Genomic DNA, 26,255 nt, shown 5'->3' on the forward strand with positions numbered 1-26,255 from the left:
TTGTGTGCGGTTGCTCAGCTATGGAAAGTCATTTCATGAAGTTCCTGACGAACAGGTCTTGTGCGGACGTTGCTTCCAGAGGCAGTTTGGAACTCCGGGAGTGAGTGTTGCACTTACGGTTGACCTGGGGCAGAAAAGTGGCATCCTATGACGGTGCCATGTAGAACATCAATCACTGAGCTCTTCAGTAAGGCCATTCTACTACCAATGTTTGTCTATGGAGATTGCATGGCTGTGTTTTGATTTTATACAGGTGTGGCTGAAATAGTTGAATCCACATACTTTTGGGCACATAGGGCAGTTATATACAATTTTAAATATTACATTTTATAACACTTGTGTAGCTACAAAGTTCATGACAAAATATGCAATTGAAATGTATAATACTCTACATGACCATAGTTTGAAATACCTACTGTAGTAAATGTGTAAATTGTCTTTGGCATTAATTCCCTTTGGCAGTGCATATACAGTAAATAATACTAATTCAATGATTCAGTGAGAATAAGGTTGGTCAGGTTTAGTGTTCTTGACCATAACTGACATTATTTACCTTAAAGGCACAAAACAAATGTATCCTGGGTCAAATCTGTACCAGCTGGGCCACTAACAAGATGGCCCTTCCGTAGTCTACAACAGCGTTTCCCAAACTCAATCCAGTGGGCCCCAAAGGATGCACGTTTTGATTTTTGCCCAAGCACTGCACAGCTGATTCAGATAACCAACTCGTCAACAAGCTTTGATTATTTGAATCAGCTGTGTAGTGCTAGTGCAAAACGGGGCCCCAGGACTGAGTTTGAGAAAAGCTGTTCTACAAGATGGCATTTCAAACCCGTTGCCTAGTAAGTCCACAGGATTCATCGCCGTCCAGAGTCCCTAACGGTCACTACAACTCCTCATCGTCCTCGCTGACCAGTATAGTGTCCAAGTCCTTGCGGTGTGCGCTCTCTGTGACAAACTCTCTCTGCTGGGCCTCCAGCTCTCTGAGCTCCCCCTGCAGGCGCTCCAGATGCAGCGCACGCCGGTTCCTCAACAGCTTCATGGGGAATGGGTTCATGTCACTGAAGGCAATGTTGGTCAGCTTCCTATTGGAGGGAGCAGGGTACGACAAGCCCAATATTACTCAACCTGCTTTTTTCCATACAGTAGAATTGAAATCTATATGCTGCATGGCTAAATAAAACAAATTAACAAGCTGTATTGAGCTAACCCTAGATCTCTCATTGACATTTAGCAGACGTTCTTATAAAGAGTCACTTACAGGAGCAATAGCTCCATCTCTGTGTGTGGTTGTACATGCATGCATTGGTCGGACAGAGTTTCTGATAAAGTGATGCCGAGTAAGTCAGTCTGGCTATGTCTACACAGGCAGCCCAATTCTGATATTTTTTCCACTAATCACATCTGATCGTTTCACATCAAAAGACCAATTAATGAAAAATGAATCAATTAGGCTGCCTTTGTAAACACAGCCCTGGTATCTCATCTGCTCTTTGTTTGGAGATAAGAGACAGACTGTGGTGAATACTGCCCTCAATGCACTCCTCTGGCTGTATAGCCTCTTGTTATCTCCCAAGTTTTGAGCCCATAGCTCTGCCGTCACTGCTGCTATCTGAATTATATATGGTGATGTCTGTCTTGGCCTACGGCAAAAATAGCTCCTCCGTCTGCTCTGCCATTAACACACCGACTAAATAGGGCACCAGAAAAAGAATGGTCTCAGAAGGTACAGGACAAAAAGCGCAAACCATATAGATAATACAACTGAACGGGTTACAAATGACAAGCTAAATATGATTTGGTGGAATGGTTCAAAATCCACATAGGGGTGTATCAGGTGTGTTAGTGCTGGGCTGTAACTAAAAAATACACACCAGTCCTCCAGGAGTTTAATACCTCTGCTATACTGGTTCCTGTCCCACTCGAGAAACACTGACCTAATATAGTGCTATATTTTCATAACACGGCATCCATATTTTGACCGTAGATGATTTTTGTGGCCCCTCACCTGCCGTCAGAGATGGTCTTGGCGAAGAAGCGCAGGTATTGGTAGATCTCCACACTGTCATGGATCTTCAAGATGTCCTCCTCTTTGTACTTGAACAGAGCCAGAGCATACCGAAATATCACCTGCACAAAAAACATGCAAGCATGTTTACATTAGAAGTGGTTTATTTACTACTACTAATAATTTTATACCAGGTCAGTCATCGAGGCCCAAATTTGAATGCCTCTGGGCTAGGGGCTGTTTACATGTTTCCAGCACAGGCTCTAGTCTTTCTCAGATGGGGTACCTTGGTACCCTCATAGAGGAAGGCGTCCCACACTCGCAGGAGGATATCGCTGGGCAGGCTCTCTACGAACACCACGAGGAACCAGTTGAAAGTGATGAGGGACACGTCCACGCTATGCTCCTCAAAGTGAGCCGCCAGCCGGGGTATCTTCTCAGCCATGAAGTCCTTTAGCACACACTGGTCTGCCTGCAAAATCCACACACACACTATGTCCCACTGGGTCACATCAGCAGATGGCGTAAACCGATATTGACATGATGTGACAAATCTTGAATTCATTACGTCGTTCATTAAACTGTATGCGCTATTTCAGTTTCAGTTCTATGTTTTGGAACAGATGCAGAACTAAAATTAACTAAATCAGTTAAAACCACAACTTCCCATAATGTTGTACAATTTTTACTACAGTGGAGAACTTACAGAACTGTAGATCTCGATACCATTTATGTTACGCATCTATGCCGTTGTTTAAAAACATATATATCCTTCGTGCCGAATCATTACCTGCGAGGATATGAGCGTTTTGGTGTAGTAGTCCTGGGGCATGATGGCCTCCACCACAGCTACTAGACACCAGAAAGCATCCTTCTCACTCTCCAGCACCAGGAGAGCTATGGCTGCCAGCCTGAAGGGAGAACGAGTGGCCAACGTCACAGTTGTCCTTTGTCATTCATTTGACATTTTAGTCATTTAGCAGAGGCTCTTTTCCAGAGCACAGATTTTCATACTTTTTCCCCTTACTGGTTCTCCGTGGGAATTGAACCCACAACCATGGTGTTGCAAGCACCATGCTCAACCAACTGAGCCACACGGCACCCCATATTCTGTAGAGATTGTTTTGAAGTCTGAAAGCTTGTATGGTATATCTATAGCCTGCTCTGAGTAGCCAGATAGAAGAAAATGCATGTTTTAGACGAGACAGCATATTTTCACAAAAATATAATTGTCTTCATCAGGCTTTCATAAGCTGAGAACATTGTTTAGGTATTGTTTTGGAGTCAGCACTATATATCAGTTTACAACTTTGTCCATTAGGTGTCAGTATTTCTTGTTTTTTATATTTTATTCAGCACACTGCTGACTAATATAGGTAGTCTTGTGCACCTGTTGAGGCCCTGGCAGTAGCCGATGGTGGGGTTTTGCCAGGAGAAGGCCAGCAGGATTCGTTGGAGCTGCTGCAGGGCGGGGCTGGAGGGTGAGGAGAAGTGCTGATTGGTGGTGAGAGTGCGGTACAGGTCCAACTGGATCTGTCTGGAGGCCTGGTGGGGCGATGTAAGGCTCTTCTGGCACAGCTACAACAATAACGGACGGATTTCATGTAGGTGGATAGAAAGATGGACAGACAGATACAGTGCATTCTAAAATTATTCAGACCCCTCAACCTTTTTCACATTTGTTACGTTACAGCCTTATTCTAAAATGGATATAAAATGAAAAAATCCTCAAATCTACACACAAAACCCCATAATAACTAAACAAAAACGGGTTTTTAGAATGTTTGCAAATGTATTCAAAAAAAGGAACATTTACATAAGGTATTCAGACCCTTTACTCAATACTTTGTTGAAGCAACTTTGGAAGTGATTACAGAGCATAAAGTCTTCTTGGGTATCACAATACAAGCCTGGCACACCTGTATTTGGGGAGTTTGTCACATTCTCCTCTTCAGATCCTCTTAAGCTCTGTCAGGTAGGATGGGGAGCATCGCTGCACAGCTATTTTCAGGTCTCTCCAGAGATATTCCATCGGGTTCAAGTCCGGGTTCTGGCTGGGCCACTCAAGGACATTCAGAGACTTGTCCCGAAGCCACCCCTGCATTGTCCTGGCTGTGTGCTTAGAGTCGTTGTCATGTTGGAAGGTGAACCTTCACCCCAGTCTGAGGTCCTGAGTGCTTTGGAGCAGCTTTTCATTTTGGCAAACTTTAAGTGGGCTGTCATGTGCCTTTTACTGAGAAGTGGCTTCCATCTGGCCACTCTACCATAAAGGCCTGATTGGTGGAATGCAGCAGAGATAGGTGTCCTTCTGGAAGGTTCTCCCATCTCCACAGAGGAATTCTGGAGCTCTGTCAGAGTGACCATCGAGTTCTTGATCACCTCCCTGACCAAGGCCCTTTCCCCCGGTTTGCTCAGTTTGGCTGGGCGGCCAGCTCTAGGAAGAGTCTTGTTGGTTCCAAACTTCTTCCATTTAAGAATGATGGAGGCTCTTGGGGACCTTCAATGCGGCATAAATGTTTTGGTACCCTTCCCCAGATCTGTGTCTCAACACAATTCTGTCTCGGAGCTCTATGGACAATTCCTTCGACCTCATGGCTTGGCTTTTGCTCTGACATGTACTTTCAACTGTGGGACCTTATATAGACAGGTGTGTGCCTTTCCAAATCATGTCCAATCAATTGAATTCACCACAGGTGGACTCCAATCCAGATGTAGAAACATCTCAAGGATGATCAATAGAAACAGGATGCACCTAAGCCCAATTTCATGTCTAAAAAGAACTAAAAAGAAAAACAGCAACACATCGTCTCCCTTATGCATTCAAACAGCTGAATATGAGAGATTACAAGAGCAATAGGTAGGCTATGTTAATAATTTTTACAGTCTGGGTTATAGCAAAGGGTCTGAATACTCTGGATATTTCTGTTTTTATATTTGTAAAAATCTCTAAAAACCTGTTTTCGCTTGCCATTATGCAGTATTGTGTGTAGATTGATGAGGATTTTTATTTTATTTATTCAATTTTAGAATAAGGCTGTAACAGAACAAAATGTGGAAAAAGGGAAGGGGTCAGAAATACTTTCCGAATGCACTGTAGATACTGTATATTGAGACATACACTACCGTTCAAAAGTTTAGGGACACTTAGAAATGTCCTTATTTTTTAAAGAAATGCAAAAAAAATTGTCCATTAAAATAACATCAAATTGATCAGAAATACAGTGTAGACATTTAGTGTTGTAAATGATGATTGTAGTTGGAAACGGCAGATTTTTTATGGAATATCTACATAGGCGTACAGAGGCCCATTATCAGCAACCATCGCTCTTGTGTTCCAATGGCACGTTGTGTTAGCTAATCCAAGTTTATTATTTTAAAAGGCTAATTGAGCATTAGAAAACCCTTTTGCAGTTAATGTGCTTGTCCTCTTGCTCAGTTGTGCACCGGGGCCTCCCACTCCTCTTTCTATTCTGGTTAGAGCCAGTTTGCGCTGTTCTGTGAAGGAGTACACAGCTTTGTACGAGATCTTCAGTTTCTTGGCAATTTCTCGCATGGAATAGCCTTCATTTCTCAGAACAAGAATAGACTGACGAGTTTCAAAAGAAAGTTCTTTGTTTCTGGCCATTTTGAGCCTGTAATCAAACCCACAAATGCTGATGCTCCAGACACTCAACTAGTCGAAAGAAGGCAAGTTTTACTGCTTCTTTAATAAGCACAACAGATTTCAGCTGTTGCTAACATAATTGCAAAAGGGTTTTCTAATGATTAATTAGCCTTTTAAAATGATAAACTTGGATTAGCTAACACAACGTGCCATTGGAACACAGGAGTGATGGTTGCTGATAATGGGCCTCTGTACACCTATGTAGATATTCCATACAAAAATCAGCTGTTTCCAGCTACAATAGTAATTTAAAAACATTAACAATGTCTACACTGTATTTCTGATCAGTTTTATGTTATTTTAATGGACAAAAAAAATTGCTTTCCTTTCAGAAATAAGGACATTTCTAAATGACCCCAAAGTGTTGAACGGTAGTGTACAGAAGATAGAGAAATTGAGAGCTACATTGGAAGGAAGTGAACTCGCTTAATCCAATACCACCCACCTGCTGGTAGCGATCCGGGTGGCGCTCCCATAGCGCGCGTGTGCGCACCCTCACCACCCAGCGCCACACCCGTGGGCGGTACTCACACGGCACGCCGCCCCGCAGAAGGCTTTTGAGCTCCGAAGAGGGGCAGAGGTTGTCGGCCGGGCGGCCTCCCAGGTACTGAGCCCAGCGGCCCAGCAGGAGTCTGTCCCCGGCCTCCTGCATCAGCAGGCTGTGGGAGCGGATCTCCAGGGCCTGGATCTTGGCCAGCAGTTTTATGTCCTCCACCTCGTAGTCTGGGATGATCTTGAAGCCGTACTCGTCGTGCTCCCTGAGGGACAGCCAAAAGAAAAAGATCAATGGTTTTGACGATATAAAAATGTTCGCTCATTGTCTGACTGTATTGTTGATTTAATGTATTGTTTATAACATGTGTCTCTCTCTTATGTCTCATTGTTAATTATCACAGGACATGACAGCTGAAAGCAGCATGGTGAATAACGATCCAGTCCTGTCATCTGTCAGTGTAGTGAAGCAGAGGAGACAAGGAGACAAAGAAGGAAGCCATTTTAGACTATTGAGCCCCTGTTACCTGACAGGGTTGAGTTTGAGCACGTCGTTCAGGTCTCCCTGTAGTGGGTCCTCTCCTTGTAGTTTCCTCACAGCCTCCTGCTGGCCCGGTTCTAGAGCCTTGTTCTCCTGCAGCTTCCCCAGTACGCCCAGATAACGACTCTCTATCTGACAGTTACGGGCCTCCAGGTATGCACACTGCAACACAAAATAAGCACCCCCTAATCAAGACTAAGGTCCCAATTCAATCAACTGTAGTGGCTAAGAGTGTTTCACACTAACCGCAATCCACTCTAACCCTCTTCCTCTTATTTATTTTTCTTTATTTTTACTATTTTCTACATTGTAGAATAATAGTGAAATAACACAGTAACCAAAAAGTGTTAAACAAATCCAAAAATATATTATTTTTGAGATTGTTCAAAGTAGCCACCCTTTGCCTTGATGACAGCTTTGCACGCTCTTGGCATTCTCTCAACCAGCTCCATGAGGTGGTCAACTGGAATCCATTTCAATTAACAGGTGTGCCTTGTTAAAAGTTAATTTGTGGAATTTCTTTCCTTCTTAATGCGTTTGAGCCAATCAGTTGTGTTGTGACAAGGTAGGGGTGGTATATAGAAGATAGCCCTATTTGGTAAAAGACCAAGTCCATATTATGGCAAGAACAGCTCAAATAAGCAAAGAGAAACAACAGTCCATCATTACTTTAAGACATGAAGGTCAGTCAATCTGAAATATTTCAAGAACTTTTAAAGTTTCTTCAAGTGCAGTCGTAAAAACAATCAAGCGCTATGATGAAATTGGCTCTAATGCGGACCGCCACAGGTAAGAAAGACCCAGAGTTACCTCTGCTGCAGAAGATAAGTTCATTAGAGTTGCCAGCCTCAGATTTCAGCCCAAATAAATTCTTCACATTTCAAGTAGCAGACACATCTCAACATCAACTGTTCAGAGGAGACTGCGTGAATCAGGCCTTTCATGGTCGAATTTCTGCAAAGAAACCACTACTAAAGGACACCAATAAGAAGAAGAGACTCGCTTGGGCCAAGAAACACGAGCAATGGACATTAGACCGGTGGAAATCTGTCCTTTGGTCTGTGTCCAAATTTGAGATTTTTGGTTCCAACCGTCGTGTCTTTGTGAGACGTAGAGTAGGTGAACGGATGATGTCCGCATGTGTGGTTCCCACAGTGAAGCATAGAGGAGGAGATGTGATGGTGTGGGGGTGTTTTGCTGGTGACACTGTTTGTGATTTATTTGGAATTCAAGGCACACTTAACCAGCATGGCTACCACAGCATTCTGCAGCGATACGCCATATCATCCCGCTTAGTGGAAATATTATTTGTTTTTCAACAGAATAATGACCCAACACACCTCCAGGCTGTGTAAGGGCTGTTTGACCAAGAATGAGAGCGATGGAGTGCTGCATCAGATGACCTGGCCTCCACAATCACCCGACCTCAACCAAATTGAGATGGTTTGGGATGAGTTGGACCGCAGAGTGAAGGAAAAGCTGCCAACAAGTGTTCAGCATATGTGGGAACTCCTTCAAGACTGTTGGAAAAGCATTCCAGGTGAAGCTACTTGAGAGAATGCCAAGAGTGTGCAAAGCTGTCATCAAGGCAAAGGGTGGCTACTTTGAAGAATCTCAAATATATGGTTACTACATGATTCCATATGTGTTATTTCATAGTTTTGATGTCTTCACTATTATGCTACAATGTAGAAAATAGCACAAATAAAGAAAAACCCTTGAATGAGTAGGTGTGTCCAAACTTTTGACTGGTACTGTATTTGCCACTGAATAGCCCACATAGCGACTAGGCAGGCCCACCTTCACCATTAGGCTTTTCTCCTGCTCGGAACTGTTGAGCCATAGCTTGGTCAACTGGTAGATCTCAGAGTTCAGGAACTTGTTCTGGATCTTGTAGGCCTCAATGTCACCCTGTGAAAAATATTAATAGAGAGCTTGGAAGGACAGGGTACAGGGTATTTAAAGAAGCAAAGAAGAAAAATGCTTCAGATTTGGACTACCAACATAATCTACTTCAAAAGACTCTATGGTTCTGGTCTGGGTCTTGAGGCCGGACTTCACTCTGCTGGTCGACCGATCAAACCACAAACCAACCTTGAGGTTCTCTGTGTCCTCATTTAACTGGCGGAAGGTCTGGGCCTCCAGGCCGTTGGTGGTGGACACTGTGCGTGTAGGGTCGGCCATGCAGGCTGACACCTTCTCTAACAGCTTCAGGATCACCTGGAATGATACCAAGAGACAATGATATCGTAAATCTCTACATTAGATCAGGAAGTGTAGAGCTACACTGGGAACAAAATAGAATAGAATAGACCCTCAAATCCCAAATCAACCCCTAGATCTAACCCCTACTTTGCATTCTGATTGGTTACTTGGAATTTCACCGTAATGCTTAAAACCACCTATCCAATCCTTTCAGGATAATGATGACGACATGCCTATTCTAATCCTTCCCTAGCTGACCCTTCCTGTCTGAGCCTCACTTCCTGTTTTGCGTGGTTCTTCTTCCTCATCAGGGTCACGTTCTCCTGCAGCTCAGCCACGTGGGCGTCCCTCTGGACTAGGCTCGTTCTCAGGTCTTCCCCCTCGGCCTTCAACTCCTCCAAGCGACGTCGTAGGTCAGCGGCGTGACGCTCGTAGTGCCTCAGCAGCTCCAGGCGCTCCTGCTCGCCCTCGGCTGCTAGGAACTCTGTGCACGTCCGCTTCTCCAGCTGAGCCACCTCCAGGGCCTTGTGTAGGAGCCACACCAGCTCCTGGATGGGGGAAGAGGAGAAATAAGAGGATAGGATGCAGGAGCAGGGTGGGAATAAAAATTCAACTTAATGGAGCTGCTACTGATATCAGAAGACACTGCTTACGAGTGTGATTGGTGAACTTTGGTCTTAGCTCTAACCTTCTGGGCCTTGACATCCTCATCCAGTATGTGCTTCTCGTGCTGGAGGCAGGTCGTCCTGTCTGCGCTTTCTGAAGGAGCTTCCCGGAGCACAGCAGGCATGGTGGCACAGCTTCCCCTCGTCTTCTTCCTGATCCTCGGGGACGGGGACGGCAATGGACACGACCTGCCCTCTACAGGGGATTGCTGGTCCCTGGGGTCCACCAGCAGCAGCAGGGGGTCAACGGGAGTCCTAGGACCTATACACTCTTGGGAAAAAAGGTGCCATCTTGAACCTAAAAGTGTCCTTCGGCTGTCTCCATGGGAGGACCCTTTGAAGAACACTTTTTGGTTCCAGGTAGAACCCTTTCCACATAGAGTTCTACATGGAACCAAAGAGGGTTCTCCTTTGGGGACAGTTGAAAAACCCTTTTGGAACCCTTTTTTCTAAGAGTGTAAGAGGGCATGGCTCTGTGGTTATTATGGACTGTGACAAATCACTAATGTGTCAAGGAATATTTGTTTTTACTTTAGTCAAGAAAAAATGACAATGTTACTAGAGAAATGACAGCATTATACTGTACATAGTTATCAGACAATGAGAAAACCTGGTCCTTCTGATTTCAATCAGCTGCCAACAGAGGGCAGAAGTATGCGAGCGAGAACATCTCCAGAAGCTGCGGTGTGTGTGAGACGTACCAAGCCTGTTCTGGGCTGTCCGGGAGGGGTTCAGTGGGTTCCAGGGAGGAGGCACCTCCAAATGGAACACACTCCGACTCCGCTCCAGGGAGAACCGCTTGGAAAACAGACTGTGCACTGAGTTCCTGTAGGAGCAACACACACACAACCATGTGTAACCATGCACACCAACACACACGCACGCACGGACGAACAGCAGTATCATTAACATGCAATCAATCTGGCCCACACTTTTGAACAAAACAACTATACCAGCTGGACTGAAAGTGAAAACCCACTACTAGAACAATCCCATGATGATCGAACAATTAGCTGTTAAGGTACAGGCAAAAAAATGACTTTCATCTCAAAGTCACTTTTGCTACTAATTAAAATGTTGGCATGTTAGCAGATTGGCAGATAATAAGCACCTGTAGTCACAAAGCCACAAACAGTTGTAATGACTACAATCAACAAAGTCGATGAATATCACGTCCAACGTCAACTACTTCAACGTATCCCATGCCGTATGTTGTACAGGACCAGTCATATGCCTCAATCACAAATGAATGGGATAAAATGGGAACATCTAAAACGATGAGGCACTTACTGAATCTCTATCAGAGGGTGTTTGATGGAGAAGTTGCTTAGGGGGTTCCGTTGTGGCGGCGCGGGGAGATTGGTGGCCTCCTCGCCGAAGAGGCCTGGCGGGGTCTTCACCTTGGGCAGGAAGTAATCTACATTACAGGAAGTAACAGCAAAGAACGTCAGTGGATCACACCCTCTGGAGCCAGGGAACACAAAGGACACAGCTACTCATGTAACAAGCAGGAAACGTCCGGCTATAGACAATGAGAGTGATATCATGGGTTGAAATACAGAGGATAAAGATTATGACACCAGACTTGTGTTAACTTGTTCTTCAGGTGAAGTTGTTTGCTCTTAGTGTACTGCTATGAACTGAAGATTATCACATCGTGTGAGAGCTGGGGGGAAAGATCCAACCCATTGAAACGTCAAGAGATTCGTATATTTTTGTGTGAACGGAATAAATTCCGGGCTACTTTTGGCCAGCCAGGTTGTGCACGCTGGAGGAAACTTGTCAAAATATACTGTTTTGTTCCTCCATAAGCCCTGTGAAACATTTTGGGCCTGTCAGGACAAGCATGAAATACCTCACAATTCACAAACCAGTTGGTAGAAAGGTTGTGTCTATACTAGGAGCAAACTCAGTTATGTTGTTCATAGCCATAACAGGGTAGTAACAATAACATAACTTTCACGTTGTTCATTCATGCTTATTCCAGACATCTATGACTTGAACACTTGAATATCTTAGGTAATCTTATGTCTCTTTTAAATTCAAGCTGTTTGCACTTCAAAATAACACAAGGATATACAGTACCAGTCAAATATTCTTTGCAGCAATTCGACTATGAAGGCCTGATTCACGCAGTCTCCTCTGAACAGTTGATGTGGCTGTTACTTGTTACTTACTTTTACTGTGAAGCATTTATTTGGGCTGCAGTCTGAAGTGCAGTTAACTCTAATGAACTTATCCTCTGCAGCAGAGGTAACTCTGGGTCTTCCTTTCCTGTGGCGGTCCTCGTGAGAGCCAGTTTCATCACAGCGCTTGATGGTTTTTGCGACTGCACTTGAAGAAGCTTTTAAAGTTCTTGACATTTTCCCGATTGACTGACCTTCATGTCTTAAAGTAATGATGGACTGTTGTTTCTCTTTGCTTATTTGAGCTGTTCTTGCCATAATATGGACTTGGTCTTTTACCAAATAGGGCTATCTTCTGTATACCACCCGCACCTTGTCACAACACAACTGATTGGCTCAAACACATTAATTCCACAAATGAACATTTAACAAGGCACACCTGATAATTGAAATGCATGACTATCTCATGAAGCTGGTTGAGAGAATGCCAAGAGTGTGCAAAGCTGTCATCAAGGCAAAGGGTGGCTATTTGAAGAATCTCAAATATACTTTTTTGGCTACTACATGATTCCATATGTGTTATTTCACAGTTTTGATGTCCTCACTATTATTCTACAATGTAGAAAATAGTAAAAAATAAAGGAAAACCCTTGAATGAGTAGGAGTGTCCAAACTTTTGACTGGTACTGTATGTTGATTTATTGGACCAGAATAGCCTGTAGCCTGTGTGTAGTGTAGCCATGTTGTGCTGTAACCACAGCTATATTTAGTCTGTGGGCCCTGCAGCCACCTGCTCCTAGCGCAGCAGGGTGTCAGACGTGCACTTCCTCTCTCTCTGGGCAATGCAGAACCACTTCCTGCAGCTGTCAGAGGGGCTGTAGCCTAAACATGAATTACCCAGACTCCCCAGGGGTGAAAGAGCAGGGCACGCTGGAATCACCTGGGACACGTTCAGTAGGCAAAATTTGTGGAACTCTCAGAAATATGTCTCTGAATAAGATAGAAATATGTCTCTCTGAATAAGATAGAAATATGTCTCTCTGAATAAGGAATGTTAGCTCTATTCATGACATTTCTATCTGCAACATTCTACAATTTTTACCCTGGTTAGATTGTGTTTACCACTTCATATTCTACTGTTGAAATACTATTGTAAAATTGGTGCTGCTTATTTAATTGACTAGCTAAGAAAGTGTGGCGTACCAACGGAGTAATTCCATTGGGTAATACAGTACTGCTACCAAGTCCTATCTAATACCAAGTGGATAAAATCCAACTGAGTTCATCTTCACATTCAGATTGAATGATGGTACATTAACGTCTCCATTCCTGTAAAATCACTAATGGTAGATAAGTGGCTTAAGTCTCCAGAGAGGAAAGCGGAAAAGCATCCAGCGTGAGCATTATAGCTTTGCGATCCAGTCAAGCCAGGCGCTGCCAGGAAATGTCTCCAATTTGCAGATGGAAAAATCAAAGCACATCTTATCAATGTTGTTTCCTGTCCCAAACCCCACCCCAGCAATCTCAACCTTGGCCAGGTCACACATGGGTCATGAACTATACTTCAACACCGGAATGTTGAATCATTTATTTTCAATGATGAAAGCCTGTGTAGGTGAAAATAACCTTCAATCTTTTTCATGAAAATGCCATGACCCTAAAGGCCTTTAAATAGTAAATCTACATTTTGGGCCCCAAAAGTGAAGTCAAACCTTAATTTGTTGATCATGTACCTTTAAGACATTATATTGTTTGGACAGCAAATACCAGTGTGTCATTTATTATCTGTTTTGAAGTTGAAACATGAATGTTGGCTATGAATGAACATTCTTCTCGAAACTATTGCAACAGATAAAAGCAATCTGCCAGGGCCAGTCATTGTGTACAGTCACCTCCAAAATTATTTGCACCCTGGATAAAGATGAGCAAAATATACTTTATCAAATAAATAATACAAATACTGAGCTATACTGTATGCAAAAAAATATTAAAAGGTTTTAGTTTATAGTAGTATAATTCCTCAGAGAAAAACATGGTTTAACAAGCAATACAATTTTTTTTCTTTCAAATGATAGGTGTCAAAATTGTTGCCATCCCTGTTTTCATTACTATGTGCACCATCCACTTGCGAGGATAACTGCAGTTAGCCTTTTTCTATAATGTTTTAAGAGATTGGAGAACACATTGGGAGGGATCTTTGATCATTCCTCCATACAGAATCTTTCCAGATTCTTGATATCCTTCATCTGCGTTTAATGGACTGCCCTCTTCAATTCAAACCACGGCTTTTTAATGGGGTTCAAGTCCGGGGACTGAGATAGCCAATGCAAAAAATGTTGATTTTGCAGTCAGTTAACAATTCATTTGTGGATTTTGATGTGTTTGGGGTCATTCTTGCTGGAAGATCCACTTGCAACCAAGTTTCAGCCTCCTGGCAGGGGATATATTGTGCAGATGTTATCGCAAGTGCAGCAAAATGCTTATCTTTCTAACTCCAACAGTGCTGTAATACTTAACAATACACACAACTCCCCCCACAAAATCTAATTAAGAAATATCAGAATGAGCAATGTCAGAATATATATACAATGGTGTGTATAGACAGTATATGAATAGAAAAGGTGTACAGCAGTAGTTATATAGCATTAGCCTTGACTAGAATACACTATATGATTTGGGTAAAATAGTATGTAAACATTATTAAAGTGACCAGTGTTCAATGACTATGTACAGTAGTCTCTCACCGAGGGCACACTGCCTGCCCTCCAGAACATCTACAACACTCGGTGTCACAGGAAGGCCAAGAAAATCATCAAGGACCTCAACCACCTGAGCTACGGCCTGTTCACCCTGCTATCATCTAGATACAGGGGTGGGCAATTCCAGTCCTCAAAGGCCTGATTGGTGTCACACTTTTTCTGCATCCCCAGCAAAACACAGCTGATTAATCAAATTGCATTCTAAACGGAAGATCATGATTAGGTGATTGTTGGAGTCCGGTGTGTTAGCTGGGGCAAAAGTGTGATACACATGTGCAAACTCCATGGGACCAAGCAGCTGTCATACCGCTCAGGAAGGAGATGCAGTCTGTCTCCTAGAGATTCATGTACTTTGGTGTGAAAAGTGAAAATCAATCCTAGAACAACAGCAAAGGACCTTGTGAAGATGCTGGAGGAAAAAGGTACAAAAGTATCTATATCCACAGTAAAAGGAGTTCCATATCGACAAAACCTGAAAGGCCGCTCAGCAAGGAAGAAGCCACTGCTCCAAAACCACCATTTAAAACAGCCAGACTACGGTTTGCAACTGCACATGGGGACAAAGATTGTACTTTTTGGAGAAATGTCCTCTGGTCTGATGTAACAAAAATAGAACCGTTTGGCCATAATGACCATCGTTATGTTTGGAGGAAAAAGGGGAAGGCTTGCAAGCCGAAGAACACCATCCCAACCGTGAAGCGCGGGGGGGGGGGGGGGGCAGCAACATGTTGTGGGTGTGCTTTTCTGCAGGAGGGACTGGTGCACTTCACAAAATAGATGGCATCATGAGGTAAGAAAATTATGTGGATATATTGAAGCAACATCTCAAGACATCAGTCGGGAAGTTAAAGCTTGGTCACAAATGGGTCTTCCAAATGGACAATGACCCCAAGCGTACTTCCAAAGTTGTGGCAAAATGGCTTAAGGACAACAAAGTCAAGGTATTGGAGTGGCCATCACAAAGCCCTGACCTCAATCCTATAGAACATTTGTGGGCAGAGCTGAAAAAGTGTGTGCGAGCAAGGAGGCCTACAAACCTGACTCAGTTACACCAGCTCTGTCAGGAGGAATGGGCCAAAATTCATCCAACTTATTATGGGAAGCTTGTTGAAGGCTACTCGGAACACTTGACCCAAGTTAAACAATTTAAAGGCAATGCTACCAAATACTAATTAAGTGTATGTAATCTTCTGACCCACTGGGAATGTGATGAAAGAAACAAAAGCTGAAAAAAATCTTTCTATCAACTATTATTTTGACATTTCACATTCTTGAAATAAAGTGGTGATCCTAACTGACCTAAGGCAGTTTCTCAGGCACTGAGATGGAAGGTAGGCCTTGAAATACATCCACAGGTACACCTCCAATTGACTCAAATTATGTCAATTAGCCTATCAGTGGCTTCTAAAGCCATGACATAATTTTCTGGAATTTTCCAAGCTGTTTAAAGGCACAGTCGACTAAGTGTATGTAAACTTCTGACCCACTGGAATTGTGATAGAGTGAATTATAAGTGAAATAATCTGTCTGTAAACAATTGTTGGAAAAATTACTTAGGACATCTACTTTGTGCATGACACAACTGACTTGCCAAAACTATAGTTTGTTTACAATACATTTGTGGAGTGGTTGAAAAAACGAGTTTTAATGACTCCAACCTAAGTGTTTGTTAAAACTTGTTTGGGATAGGGGACAGCATTTTCACTTTTGGATGAAATGCGTGCCCAGAGTAAACTGCCTCCTACTCAGTCCCAGATGTGAATATATGCATATTATTATTAGTATTGGATAGAAAAAACACTCTGAAGTTTCTAAAACTGTTTGAATGATGTCTGTGAGTATAACAGAACTCATATGGCAGGCATAAACCTGAGAAAAAATCCAAACAGGAAGTGGGAAATCTGAGGTTTGTAGTTTTAGAACTCACCCCTATCGAACACACAGTGGGATATGGGCTATCAACCGTCTTTAGAACGTTGTTTCAGGCTGCTCATGTGAAGGGGGGCCGGATGGGAGCTGTTTTACTAAGGGGTCTGCCTACAGCCTCGTTCTCAGTCACGCGCTTTCACTTGAGAGGTAGCTCTCGTTCCATTGCTTTTCTACAGACAATGGAATTCTCCGGTTGGAACATTATTGAACTTTTATGATAAAAACATCCTAAAGATTGATTCTATACTTAGTTTGACAATTTTCTTCGACCTGTAATATAACTTTTTGAACGTTTCGTCCGAATGGACCGGATCGCGCTTTTGGATTTGTTTACCAAACGCCCTAACAAAAGAAGCTATTGGACATAAATGGACACAAATGATGGACATTATCGAACAAAACAAGCATTTATTGTGGAACTGCGATTCCTGGGAGTGCATTCTGATGAAGATCATCAAAGGTAATTTAATATTTATAAGGCTATTTTTGAATAATGTTGACTACCCAACATGGCGGATATTTCTCTGGCTGGTTTGGGCTCTGAGCGCCGTTCTCAGATTATGCTTTTCCGTAAAGTTTTTTTTAAATCTGACACCGCGGATGCGTTAAGGAGAAGTGTATCTAAAGTTCCATGTATAATAGTTGTATTTCATCAACATTTATTATGAGTATTTCTGTGAATTCATGTGGCTCTCTGCAATATCACTGCATGTTTTGGAACTACTGAACGTAACACGCCAATGTGAAATAAGATTTTTGGATATAAATATGAACTTTACCGAACAAAACATACATGTATTGTGTAACATGAAGTCATCTGATGAAGATCATCAAAGGTTAGTGAGTAATTTTATCTCTATTTGTGACTCCACTCTTTGGCGGGAAAAATGGCTGGGTTTTTCTGTGACTTTGTGGTGACCTAACCTAATCGTTTGTGGAGCTTTCGCTGTAAAGCATTTTTGAAAATCAGACACTGTTGCTGGATTAACGAGAATGTTATCTTTAAAATGGTGCCTAATACTTGTATGTTTGAGAAATTTGATTTATGAGATTTCTGTTGATTTGTATTTGGCGCCCTGCAATTTTATTGGCTGTTGGCGAGAACCTCAGTCCTAGACAAGTTTTAAACTTCCAACTTCAACTGTATTTGTTTTTTTTCAGTGGTTTTTCTGTACCCATTGCCTGATTTATGAAAGTCAACAACCATTTGTCGGTTTTTATTTGTGAGTTCTTTGTCTTTCCCTATGGTGATGGATGACAAAGGGATTTTACATGCGTGTTACCTCATCATTGTACCCCAGAGAAACAGGAAGCCATGGAAGGCCACAATAGAGTTCCTTAAACTGAGATTAACTTAAACAAGTAGAATGTTCAATGTTTCATTTTGTTTGAATTTATTTATAAGAATCTTTAGGGGTGACAATCATTTTGACGCTCATCTTTAGATTTTTTGTTGTTGTATTAATGGTATATAGATATTTCCATGACATAGACTGACCAGGTGAAAGCATGATCCCTTATTGATGTCACTTGTTAAATCCACTTCAAATCAATGTAGATGAAGGGGAGGAGGGTTTTTCTTTTAAAGAAGGGTTTTAAAGCCTTGTAACAATTGAGACATGGATTGTGTATGTGTGCCATTCAGAGGGTGAATGGGAAAGACAAAAGATTTGAGTGCCTTTGAATGGGGTATGGTAGTAGGTGCCAGTATCAAGAACTGCAACGCTGCTGGGTTTTTCACGCTCTACAGTCATGGCCAAAAGTTTTTTCAGTGTCTTTAGATATTTTTGTCAGATGTTACTATGGAATACTGAAGTATAATTACAAGCATTTCATAAGTGTCATAAGTGTTCATAACCCTAACCTCTGCAATCTGCCCTGGCATGCTGTCAATTAACTTTTGGGCCACATCCTGACTGATGGCAGCCCATTCTTGCATAATCAATGCTTGGAGTTTGTCAGAATTTGTGGGTTTTTGTTTGTCCACCCGCCTCTTTGGGAAAGACCACAAGTTCTCAATGGGATTAAAGTCTGGGGAGTTTCCTGGCCATGGACCCAAATTATCGATGCTTTGTTCCCCGAGCCACTTAGTTATCACTTTTGCCTTATGGCAAGGTGCTCCATCATGCTGGAAAAGGCATTGTTCGTCACCAAACTGTTCCTGGATGGTTGGGAGAAGTTGCTCTCGGAGGATGTGTTGGTACCATTCTTTATTCATGGCTGTGTTCTTAGGCAAAATTGTGAGTGAGCCCACTCCCTTGGCTGAGAAGCAACCCCACACATGAATGGTCTCAGGATGCTTTACTGTTGGCATGACACAGGACTGATGGTAGCGCTCACCTTGTCTTCTCCGGACAAGCTTTTTTCTGGAAGCCCCAAACAATCGGAAAAGGGATTCATCATAGAAAATGACTTTACCCCAGTCCTCAGCAGTCCAATCCCTGTACCTTTTGCAGAATATCAGTCTGTCCCTGATGTTTTTCCTGGAGAGAAGTGTCTTCTTTGCTGCCCTTCTTGACACCAGGCCATCCTCCAAAAGTCTTTGCCTCACTGTGCGTGCAGATGCAGTCACACCTGCCTGCTGCCATTCCTGAGCAAGCTCTGTACTGGTGCTGCCCCGATCCCACAGCTGAATCAACTTTAGGAGATGGTCCTGGCACTTGCTGGACTTTCTTGGGTGCCCTGAAGCCTTCTTCACAACAATTGAACCGCTCTCCTTGAAGTTCTTGATGATCCTATAAATGTTTGATTTAGGTGCAATCTTACTGGCAGCAATATCCTTGCCTGTGAAGCCCTTTTTGTGCAAAGCAATGATGCCGGCACGTGTTTCCTTGCAGGTAACCATGGTTGACAGAAGAAGAAGAATGATTCCAAGCACCACCCTCCTTTTGAAGCTTCCAGTCTGTTATTCGAACTCAATCAGCATGACAGAGTGATCTCCAGCCGTGTCCTCGTCAACACTCACACCTGTGTTAACGAGAGAATCACTGACATGATGTCAGCTGGTCCTTTTGTGGCAGGGCTGAAATGCAGTGGAAATGTTTTGGGGGGATTCAGTTAATTTGCATGGCAAAGAGGGACTTTGCAATTAATTGTAATTCATCTGATCACTCTTCATAACATTCTGGAGTATATGCAAATTGCCATCAAACAAATTGAGGCAGCAGACTTTGTGAAGATTAATATTTGTGTCATTCTCAAAACTTTTGGCCTCGACTGTACAGTTTCCCGTGTGTATCAAGAATGGCCCACCACCCAAAGGACATCCAGCCAATTTGACACAACTGTGGGAAGCATTGGCGCCAACATGGGACAACATTCCTGTGGAACGCTTTCAACACCTTGTAGAGTCCATGCCCCGATGAATTGAGGCTGTTCTGAGGGCAAAAGGGGGTGCAACTCAATATTAGGAAGGTGTTCCTAATGTTTTGTACACTCACTGTATATTGAGCATACAATATAGCAGGGATCATCAAATAGATTCAGCTGCGGGACGATCTTTTCTTGAGCAGATGATCGGGGGGGCGGAACATAATTACAAATAATTTGTAGACTCCAAGAAGCCTACACCGATATAATATTTAACTAAAACAATAATTTCAAACCTTTCTTACATTTACATACGATTGCGTGTCTTACAAACTTTCTATTATCTTTATCAAGGGTGACAATTTTGGAAGTGACTGTATATTATTTATATATAAATGCCTGATTTTATTATTGTGGAAATACTGTATCTTACATGACAGAAACTAGTAGCAAGGAGAGCTTCCTTATTATTTTGAAAAACAGGTCTCTATTCAAAAAGACTTAAAAAAAAGGAAAAATAGGCCAGTTGTTTCCCAGCGCCAGACATCAGCTGACTGGACTGTCAGAGGAGCATGGAACAAGTCTGTTGATCCTCCAGAAAGGTAAAACACTGGAAGGGCCTGATTCAGAACGCTGCAACGTTACAGAATGTTCAGATAGAAATTAATTTTGTAGAACAGATATGACGGTCTGATATATATATAAACAAAAAAAAGGGGAATCATGTCAACGCTTCTCATAGTATTTCTATCTGGGAAGTTCGGAGTGCTTCAATTACCTGAATACATATCACTGCTTCCTTAGTAACCTTAGTGTAACAATGATGAGTTACAATATTTGTTGCACTGTGCAAACAAGAATAATGTAACATTAAAGTTTACATTTTGTATGTACACTAGTTGGTTTTTGATAGAATGCTTGTATGAAAGTCTATTTGAGAGTTAAAGATGAATGAGTTACCCAATGTTCTGTTCATGTGTCTTGACTGGCTTGCTACACTTGATGTGCACAGTGGATTTGCTCAATCACTGAGAGGAAGTGGGTAAAAGTATTACGGGAAAGCTAGGGGTCAGTGGGAGAATAGGGAAATCCCTAGTGCCTAACCAAGCAGGGAGATAAGGATTAATGAAGTTACTATGTAGCCAAGGGATGACTGTGGTAAATATGAACACCACACTGCAATTTATTTATGTCTGTTTTCACCTCATTGATTTACAGTAAACTATTGACTGTAGTATACTCAGGTTTGTTGTTTTATATTTAAGCAATAAGGCCCGGGTGGGGGGGTATATGGCCAACATACCCCGGCTAAAGGCCGTTCTTATGTACAACGCAACGCGGAGTGCTAGGACACAGCCATATACCACAAACCCCCGAGGTGCCTTATTGCTATTATAAACTGGTTACAAACGTAATTAGAGCAGTAAAAATAAATGTTTTGTTATACCCATGGTATACGGACTGATATACCAGGGCTTTCAGCCAATCAGCAATCAGGGCTCGAACCACCCAGTTTATAATTTCTTATATTGTAGTGCTTGGTTGCAATTTTGAGTTCAATTCAACGGACTGTATTTATCCCCTCATTAACAATTAAACGTTTTTTTCTACCTCTGCAATAAGACATTGTCGTCACACATTGTCATAGGGTGTGTTCTGCAGCAGTGTTTGGAATCTTGTAGCCTACATGGAGATTACATTTAAAATGGCATGTATCAAGAGGGAGCAGTATAACCTGCGACATAATTGTTTTTGTCAGAATACTTGATTAAAAGTTAATTTGAGATACTAGACAAGGTATTCAAATTAAACGTTTTATTTATTTATTTAACTAGGCAAGTCAGTTAAGAATAAATTCTTATTTACAATGACGGCCTACACCGGCCAAACCCTAACGACGCTGGGCCAATTGTGCGCCGCCCTAAGGCGCCAGCCTGGAATCGAACCAGGGTCTGTAGTGACGCTTCCAACACAATGCTTTAGACCGCTATACCACTCAGGAGACCCAACTTTAGTATGACATCAACAACAAACAGAAAATGTAATCAGCTATCAAAGCAAAACTTGATCCAACTGGTTACAACATTTTCATAAATGAAACCAGTCATTGTTGATGTTACTGCAGTGGATAGCATCCATTTTACGGACTCCTGACCAATTCTGCTATTTTGTGTGTGTTTTTACGCTGATCTTATTTTTATTTGCATTATCTTTAACTCTGTATTGTTGGAAAAGGACCCATATGTAAGCATTTCACTGTTAGTCCACACCTGTTGTTTCCGAAGCATGTGACAAATAAAAATGTGTCAACTCACCAAAAAAAAAAAAAAAAAATCCCACTGAGGAACAGATATTGAAACTTTGCAAAGTATACTGTTCCTATTTTATAAGTGTGGCACTGATTACGTGTCTGATGGCTTTTACCGTTCAGTGCCATGATGTGCCTTAAACCTGCCTGAAGTATTACATTTCTATTTCATCTTTTCGTGGTTCCCTAAATCATTAACCATGCATGGAATATGATGGCATTTGATTTGAACAGCTGGTATTCTTAGCCTGGTTGCCAGATCTGTTTCTACATGAACACCCTTCTCTGTCGTTCAATGTCAGGCCGAACATAATCTTGATCAGTGTCTGGGGCCACTTCATCCTACTCCCTGTCTTACTGTACCTGTGCAGTCGGTGGGTAGTTCCCCCTGTCCCTCTGGTCTCTTGTGGTCAGTGCAGTGGCTTGTGGACTCTCCTGTCAGCTGGTCTCGGTGCTGCCATCTCTTCAGCTGCAGCTGCTGTAGCCAGTACATCATGGCCTCCTGGTTAGCTGCCTGAAACAGACAGAAGAGATATTGTTAGCCTACTGTACATACACGAGTTTGCCATGAGTCAGAATATCTGTAATGCATGACTTCGGAAATGTTTTGAGTTCTTTTTAAATCAGAATGTTCCTTTGTGGACCAAGATAAAGTATTCCAATGCCAATGTGTGAATATGAGTGTATTTGTCTTCCTGTATATCAAACATGGACACTATAAACAATAATACAACAGTTTCTTCTACTTTAAGGAGAAACAGAATAAGAGATGCCTCCATGTTGTATTAGTAAGCATTCCCATTCAGCTCTCATGATTCAGCCCTTTGACAAAAAGGATCTGTTGTTTTCTTATTGAGAGGAATACTGTAGATTGACACTACACAGCTGTGTGACCCAAATAGCTGGGTTAACATGAGACAGGTATTCAAATACAAGAGCACCACTGTTTCGCTGCCTCATTTTTTATCCTCTTAGCGGTCTTCCCCAAACAATGACCTTTCAGAAATTTTGATGACACTCACATTCAGAACAACATCCCACATTTCAAACCCTGGTGATATAGTGAAAATCTGAGGGTCCCAAATGTGATTCCCCTCTAATCAGGGACTCTCTGGCCAACCAATGACATTATTCATGAATTAATTAACTATTCATTCAAGAAAACCAGCAGAACTGTCAACATCAAAATTCAGATTTAAATACCCATTGAATTGAATATTCGATAAGCCTTACCTTGAGGACAAAGGTGCGTTCGGGGGTCTCGATGTGAAAGGTGCCCTGCTCTCCTTGGAGGGGGTATCCAAGCGTGGCGCTGCACAGCTGGATTCTCCCCAGAGAGGTCACATCCAGCGCCGTCCTGTAGTAAAACAACTGGCTCTTCTTCACCTCGTACGTGAACCAGCGCGACTTCCATGTCTTCAGGGGACCTCCTTGTTTAAGGAGGTACCCACAGAGTTTACTGTTAGACAGGCTTTCCGTGGGTTGTTGCTGGGCTTGGTCGTCCGTGGTGGTGGCGAACTGAGTAAGGAATACTTGGCTCTGGCTGTTGTCTGTGGTAGCGGTCTTAGCCGGGACCTCTTCAGTCTGGTGGTCTTGACTCAGCTGGCCCATGCTGTTTGTGTGTGTTGCGGTCTCTTTAGTGCTCCCAGTCCCCAGTGTTGAGATACAATCATCACCATCATCATCCGCTGGGCTTACCGCCTCTGCTTGCAGAGGAAGTGAGTGAGACGAGGCAGCGATGGGATTTCCTTCTGGGCCCTCTCCCTCCATCACGCTGAGAGAAGAAGAGGGAGAAGAAAAAAAGAGAAGAAAAAACAAAGCAAACAATGACTTGGTAGCCTACAATAGAGAGGTCAGGTTGCTATATTTAACCAATTGGACACTTGACATAGGAAGTGAGGGCATCACAATGGGATCAGCATAAACACATGTTACAGGTCCTATGCAACTGTTTTTTATCTCAATAACCACTCATGTGTATTAAATTATTTAATAGACCAATAAGAAAGAGTTCCAAACCTCTGCCAATAACAGCTAGTTTTCAGTTTCCCCTGCCCACTCAGACCACTCCCAGGCAGTCCTGGCAAAACTCTTGCTTGAGAAATGTCTAATTTGATTTATTTTTGACAATTTTAATTTATAACAATCACAGTAAGGAACTTAATTGTTACCCAGAAATGATTTGATATTGAGATAAAAACAGCTACATTGGACCTTCAAGCTTTTAACTGGGAATTGATTTAATACGCACTTCAAAAGATTCACACACACATGCTCACGTACAGGCACACACTTGATATGACCACATTTTACACTCCATTGATGTCATGTAGGGAACTTGTAAATGCTGGTGCTTTCAAGACAACTGCTAACTCGGAAATAACCAAGGTTAAATCATGACCTTGGTGATCTTCTGGTCATTAAGTCAGAGCTCTAGAAAGATGCCCAGGTTTCTGGCATGGAATTCCAAGTTGGATGACAATTCAAAAATATTTTTCCCAGTCAGAATTTATTTCAGATTTCCAAGTTGTCTTGAACGCACTGATGTCGGAAGTCAAAGATTTCCGAGTTCCCAGTTGTTTTGAACGAGGCATACAACCTTCCTACAGGGAAAAATGCACGTGAATGCCCCTCCACTAGTAATTTTGCCTAGTGGCTCGATCACACTGACAGTGTTATGCACAAAATGATACGCAGCATCATCTGGATATGTGTGCAACAAATGTTTAACATTCGCCTTCTGCTACCATTTCTGTCAAGCCATTTACGCATACAACTCGATGCATACGCTCAATCCAACCAATGCGCCGGACAGAACGCACTGGCTCTGCAACGCATTGGGAATGAATGTACTTCAGGTGTGGCAAAGCGCAATGACACTGTAGGTGTGATCGAAGCGTTATCCATTCTATTGACCAGATACTATAGTGGCCACACGAACAATGAAAGTAAACGTCATAAAAAATGGAAGATAGTTGGGAGGAGGCAAGATCAGGTGAGACCAATCTAGCCAATGAGAGGGACGATACGGGTGTGAACACCAGGCACAATGGTGTCCACTAGTTACAACAGCCAAATTGGCTATAGCACCAACATTTATGTAAACAAAAATGGCCTTTTTTGGGGTATTAATTTAAGGTTAGGCATAGAGCCCCACAGTGGGGGTGTCATAATACCCATAAAACCTAGCAGTCAAACAGGGAAATAGTTTTTAGAAACACTTAAAATAATGGCTGTGTTTCGTGTAGGCTTACCCTGCGTGATGTTTTCATAACCATGTAAATCTTTCTGAACAAGTAGACTTTTAGCAATATATTCAACTATTTGCTCTCAGATTCGAAATCCCTGCAAGCTCCTTGCACATCATCTCTAGTTGACACATTTGCTGACAGGTAGTGTCAATTTAAAACTTGCACAAGACAGTTCGCAGAATAGCCACATTAGCAGCTAATTATCGTTTCATTTTGGGGGAGTAAAAACAGGCGAATATACTGATAAGAGCCACATGTTACTAGACAGATTTACACGGCTATCAAAACGTCACACCAGCACAAGCCTACAAGAAACACAGCCCTTGTTTAAAGCGTTTCTAAAATCCCCTATGGGAAAAATGAATGCTGTAAAAACAATTGGAACAATTTCCCAGTTTGACCGCTAGGTTTTCTAGGTATTATGACCCATACTGTGGTACTCTACTATACGTTTATCAGTGTAGTTAAGATTAGGTTTAAAATCTAATTTTAATAAGAAGATAAATTGTAGAAATAAGCGGGGTTTCTTTTCTCAAAAAGTTGCCGGGATGTCACTCGTCCTACTTATATCAGTACACTTGTAACAACCTAATCATTACGGAACTTAAATAGTGCAAGAGGCGTCACTGCAGTACCTGGTTCGAATCCAGGCTGCATCCCATCCGGCCGTGATTGGGAGTCCCATAGAGCGGCGCACAATTGGCCCTGCGTCGTCCGGGTTTGGCCGTCATTTTAAATAAGAATTTGTTTTTAACTGACTTGCCTAGTTAAATAAAGGTTAAATAAATAAATAAAATACAAAATTAAGCCATTACAATTTTGTTAAACAAATTCGACACTCTCAATGAACTTCATACAAAAACTCCTCGCTCTGTGAGAGAAAAAACGCCACTTGCTGGAAAAACAGATTTTGAACCCAGTTATCCCTCTCGAAGCACTTTCCTCTGGAATAGCTGGCTTGGACCTAGTCAGTCGTCAAAGTCATGCAATTATCCTCC

The 26,255-nt window shown here is 42.3% G+C and overlaps 1 protein-coding gene across 1 annotated transcript; it reads right to left on the minus strand.

Annotated features, from left to right (window-relative positions):
• Positions 1-297: 297 nt before the first annotated feature.
• Positions 298-26,235, minus strand: LOC129827907 (TBC1 domain family member 2A-like). The gene is made up of 16 exons (XM_055889186.1): positions 25,893-26,235; positions 23,240-23,780; positions 22,370-22,520; positions 10,866-10,992; positions 10,277-10,401; positions 9,599-9,846; positions 9,189-9,458; positions 8,800-8,925; positions 8,506-8,616; positions 6,692-6,867; positions 6,118-6,430; positions 3,399-3,586; positions 2,799-2,919; positions 2,295-2,480; positions 2,009-2,130; positions 298-1,085 (listed from the first exon to the last, which is right to left on the minus strand). Exons 1-16 carry the CDS (start codon positions 25,940-25,942, stop codon positions 887-889), a joined length of 3,054 nt encoding a protein of 1,017 aa, XP_055745161.1. The 5' UTR covers positions 25,943-26,235; the 3' UTR covers positions 298-886.
• Positions 26,236-26,255: the final 20 nt, after the last annotated feature.

Source organism: Salvelinus fontinalis, chromosome 29 (assembly GCF_029448725.1).
Source record: "Salvelinus fontinalis isolate EN_2023a chromosome 29, ASM2944872v1, whole genome shotgun sequence".
NCBI lineage: Eukaryota > Metazoa > Chordata > Actinopteri > Salmoniformes > Salmonidae > Salvelinus > Salvelinus fontinalis.

What these genes read in the sequence shown, in the direction of transcription:
- LOC129827907 (XM_055889186.1), bottom strand. Translation starts at nt 25,942, where the DNA reads ATGGGACTCCCAATCACGGCCGGATGGGATGCAGCCTGGATTCGAACC. An exon ending in AGGACACAGAGAACCTCAAG is followed by an intron (nt 8,617 to 8,799) that starts GTTGGTTTGTGG and finishes TATTTTTCACAG; the next exon opens with GGTGACATTGAGGCCTACAA. An exon ending in AAACGCTCATATCCTCGCAG is followed by an intron (nt 2,481 to 2,798) that starts GTAATGATTCGG and finishes TGGATTTTGCAG; the next exon opens with GCAGACCAGTGTGTGCTAAA.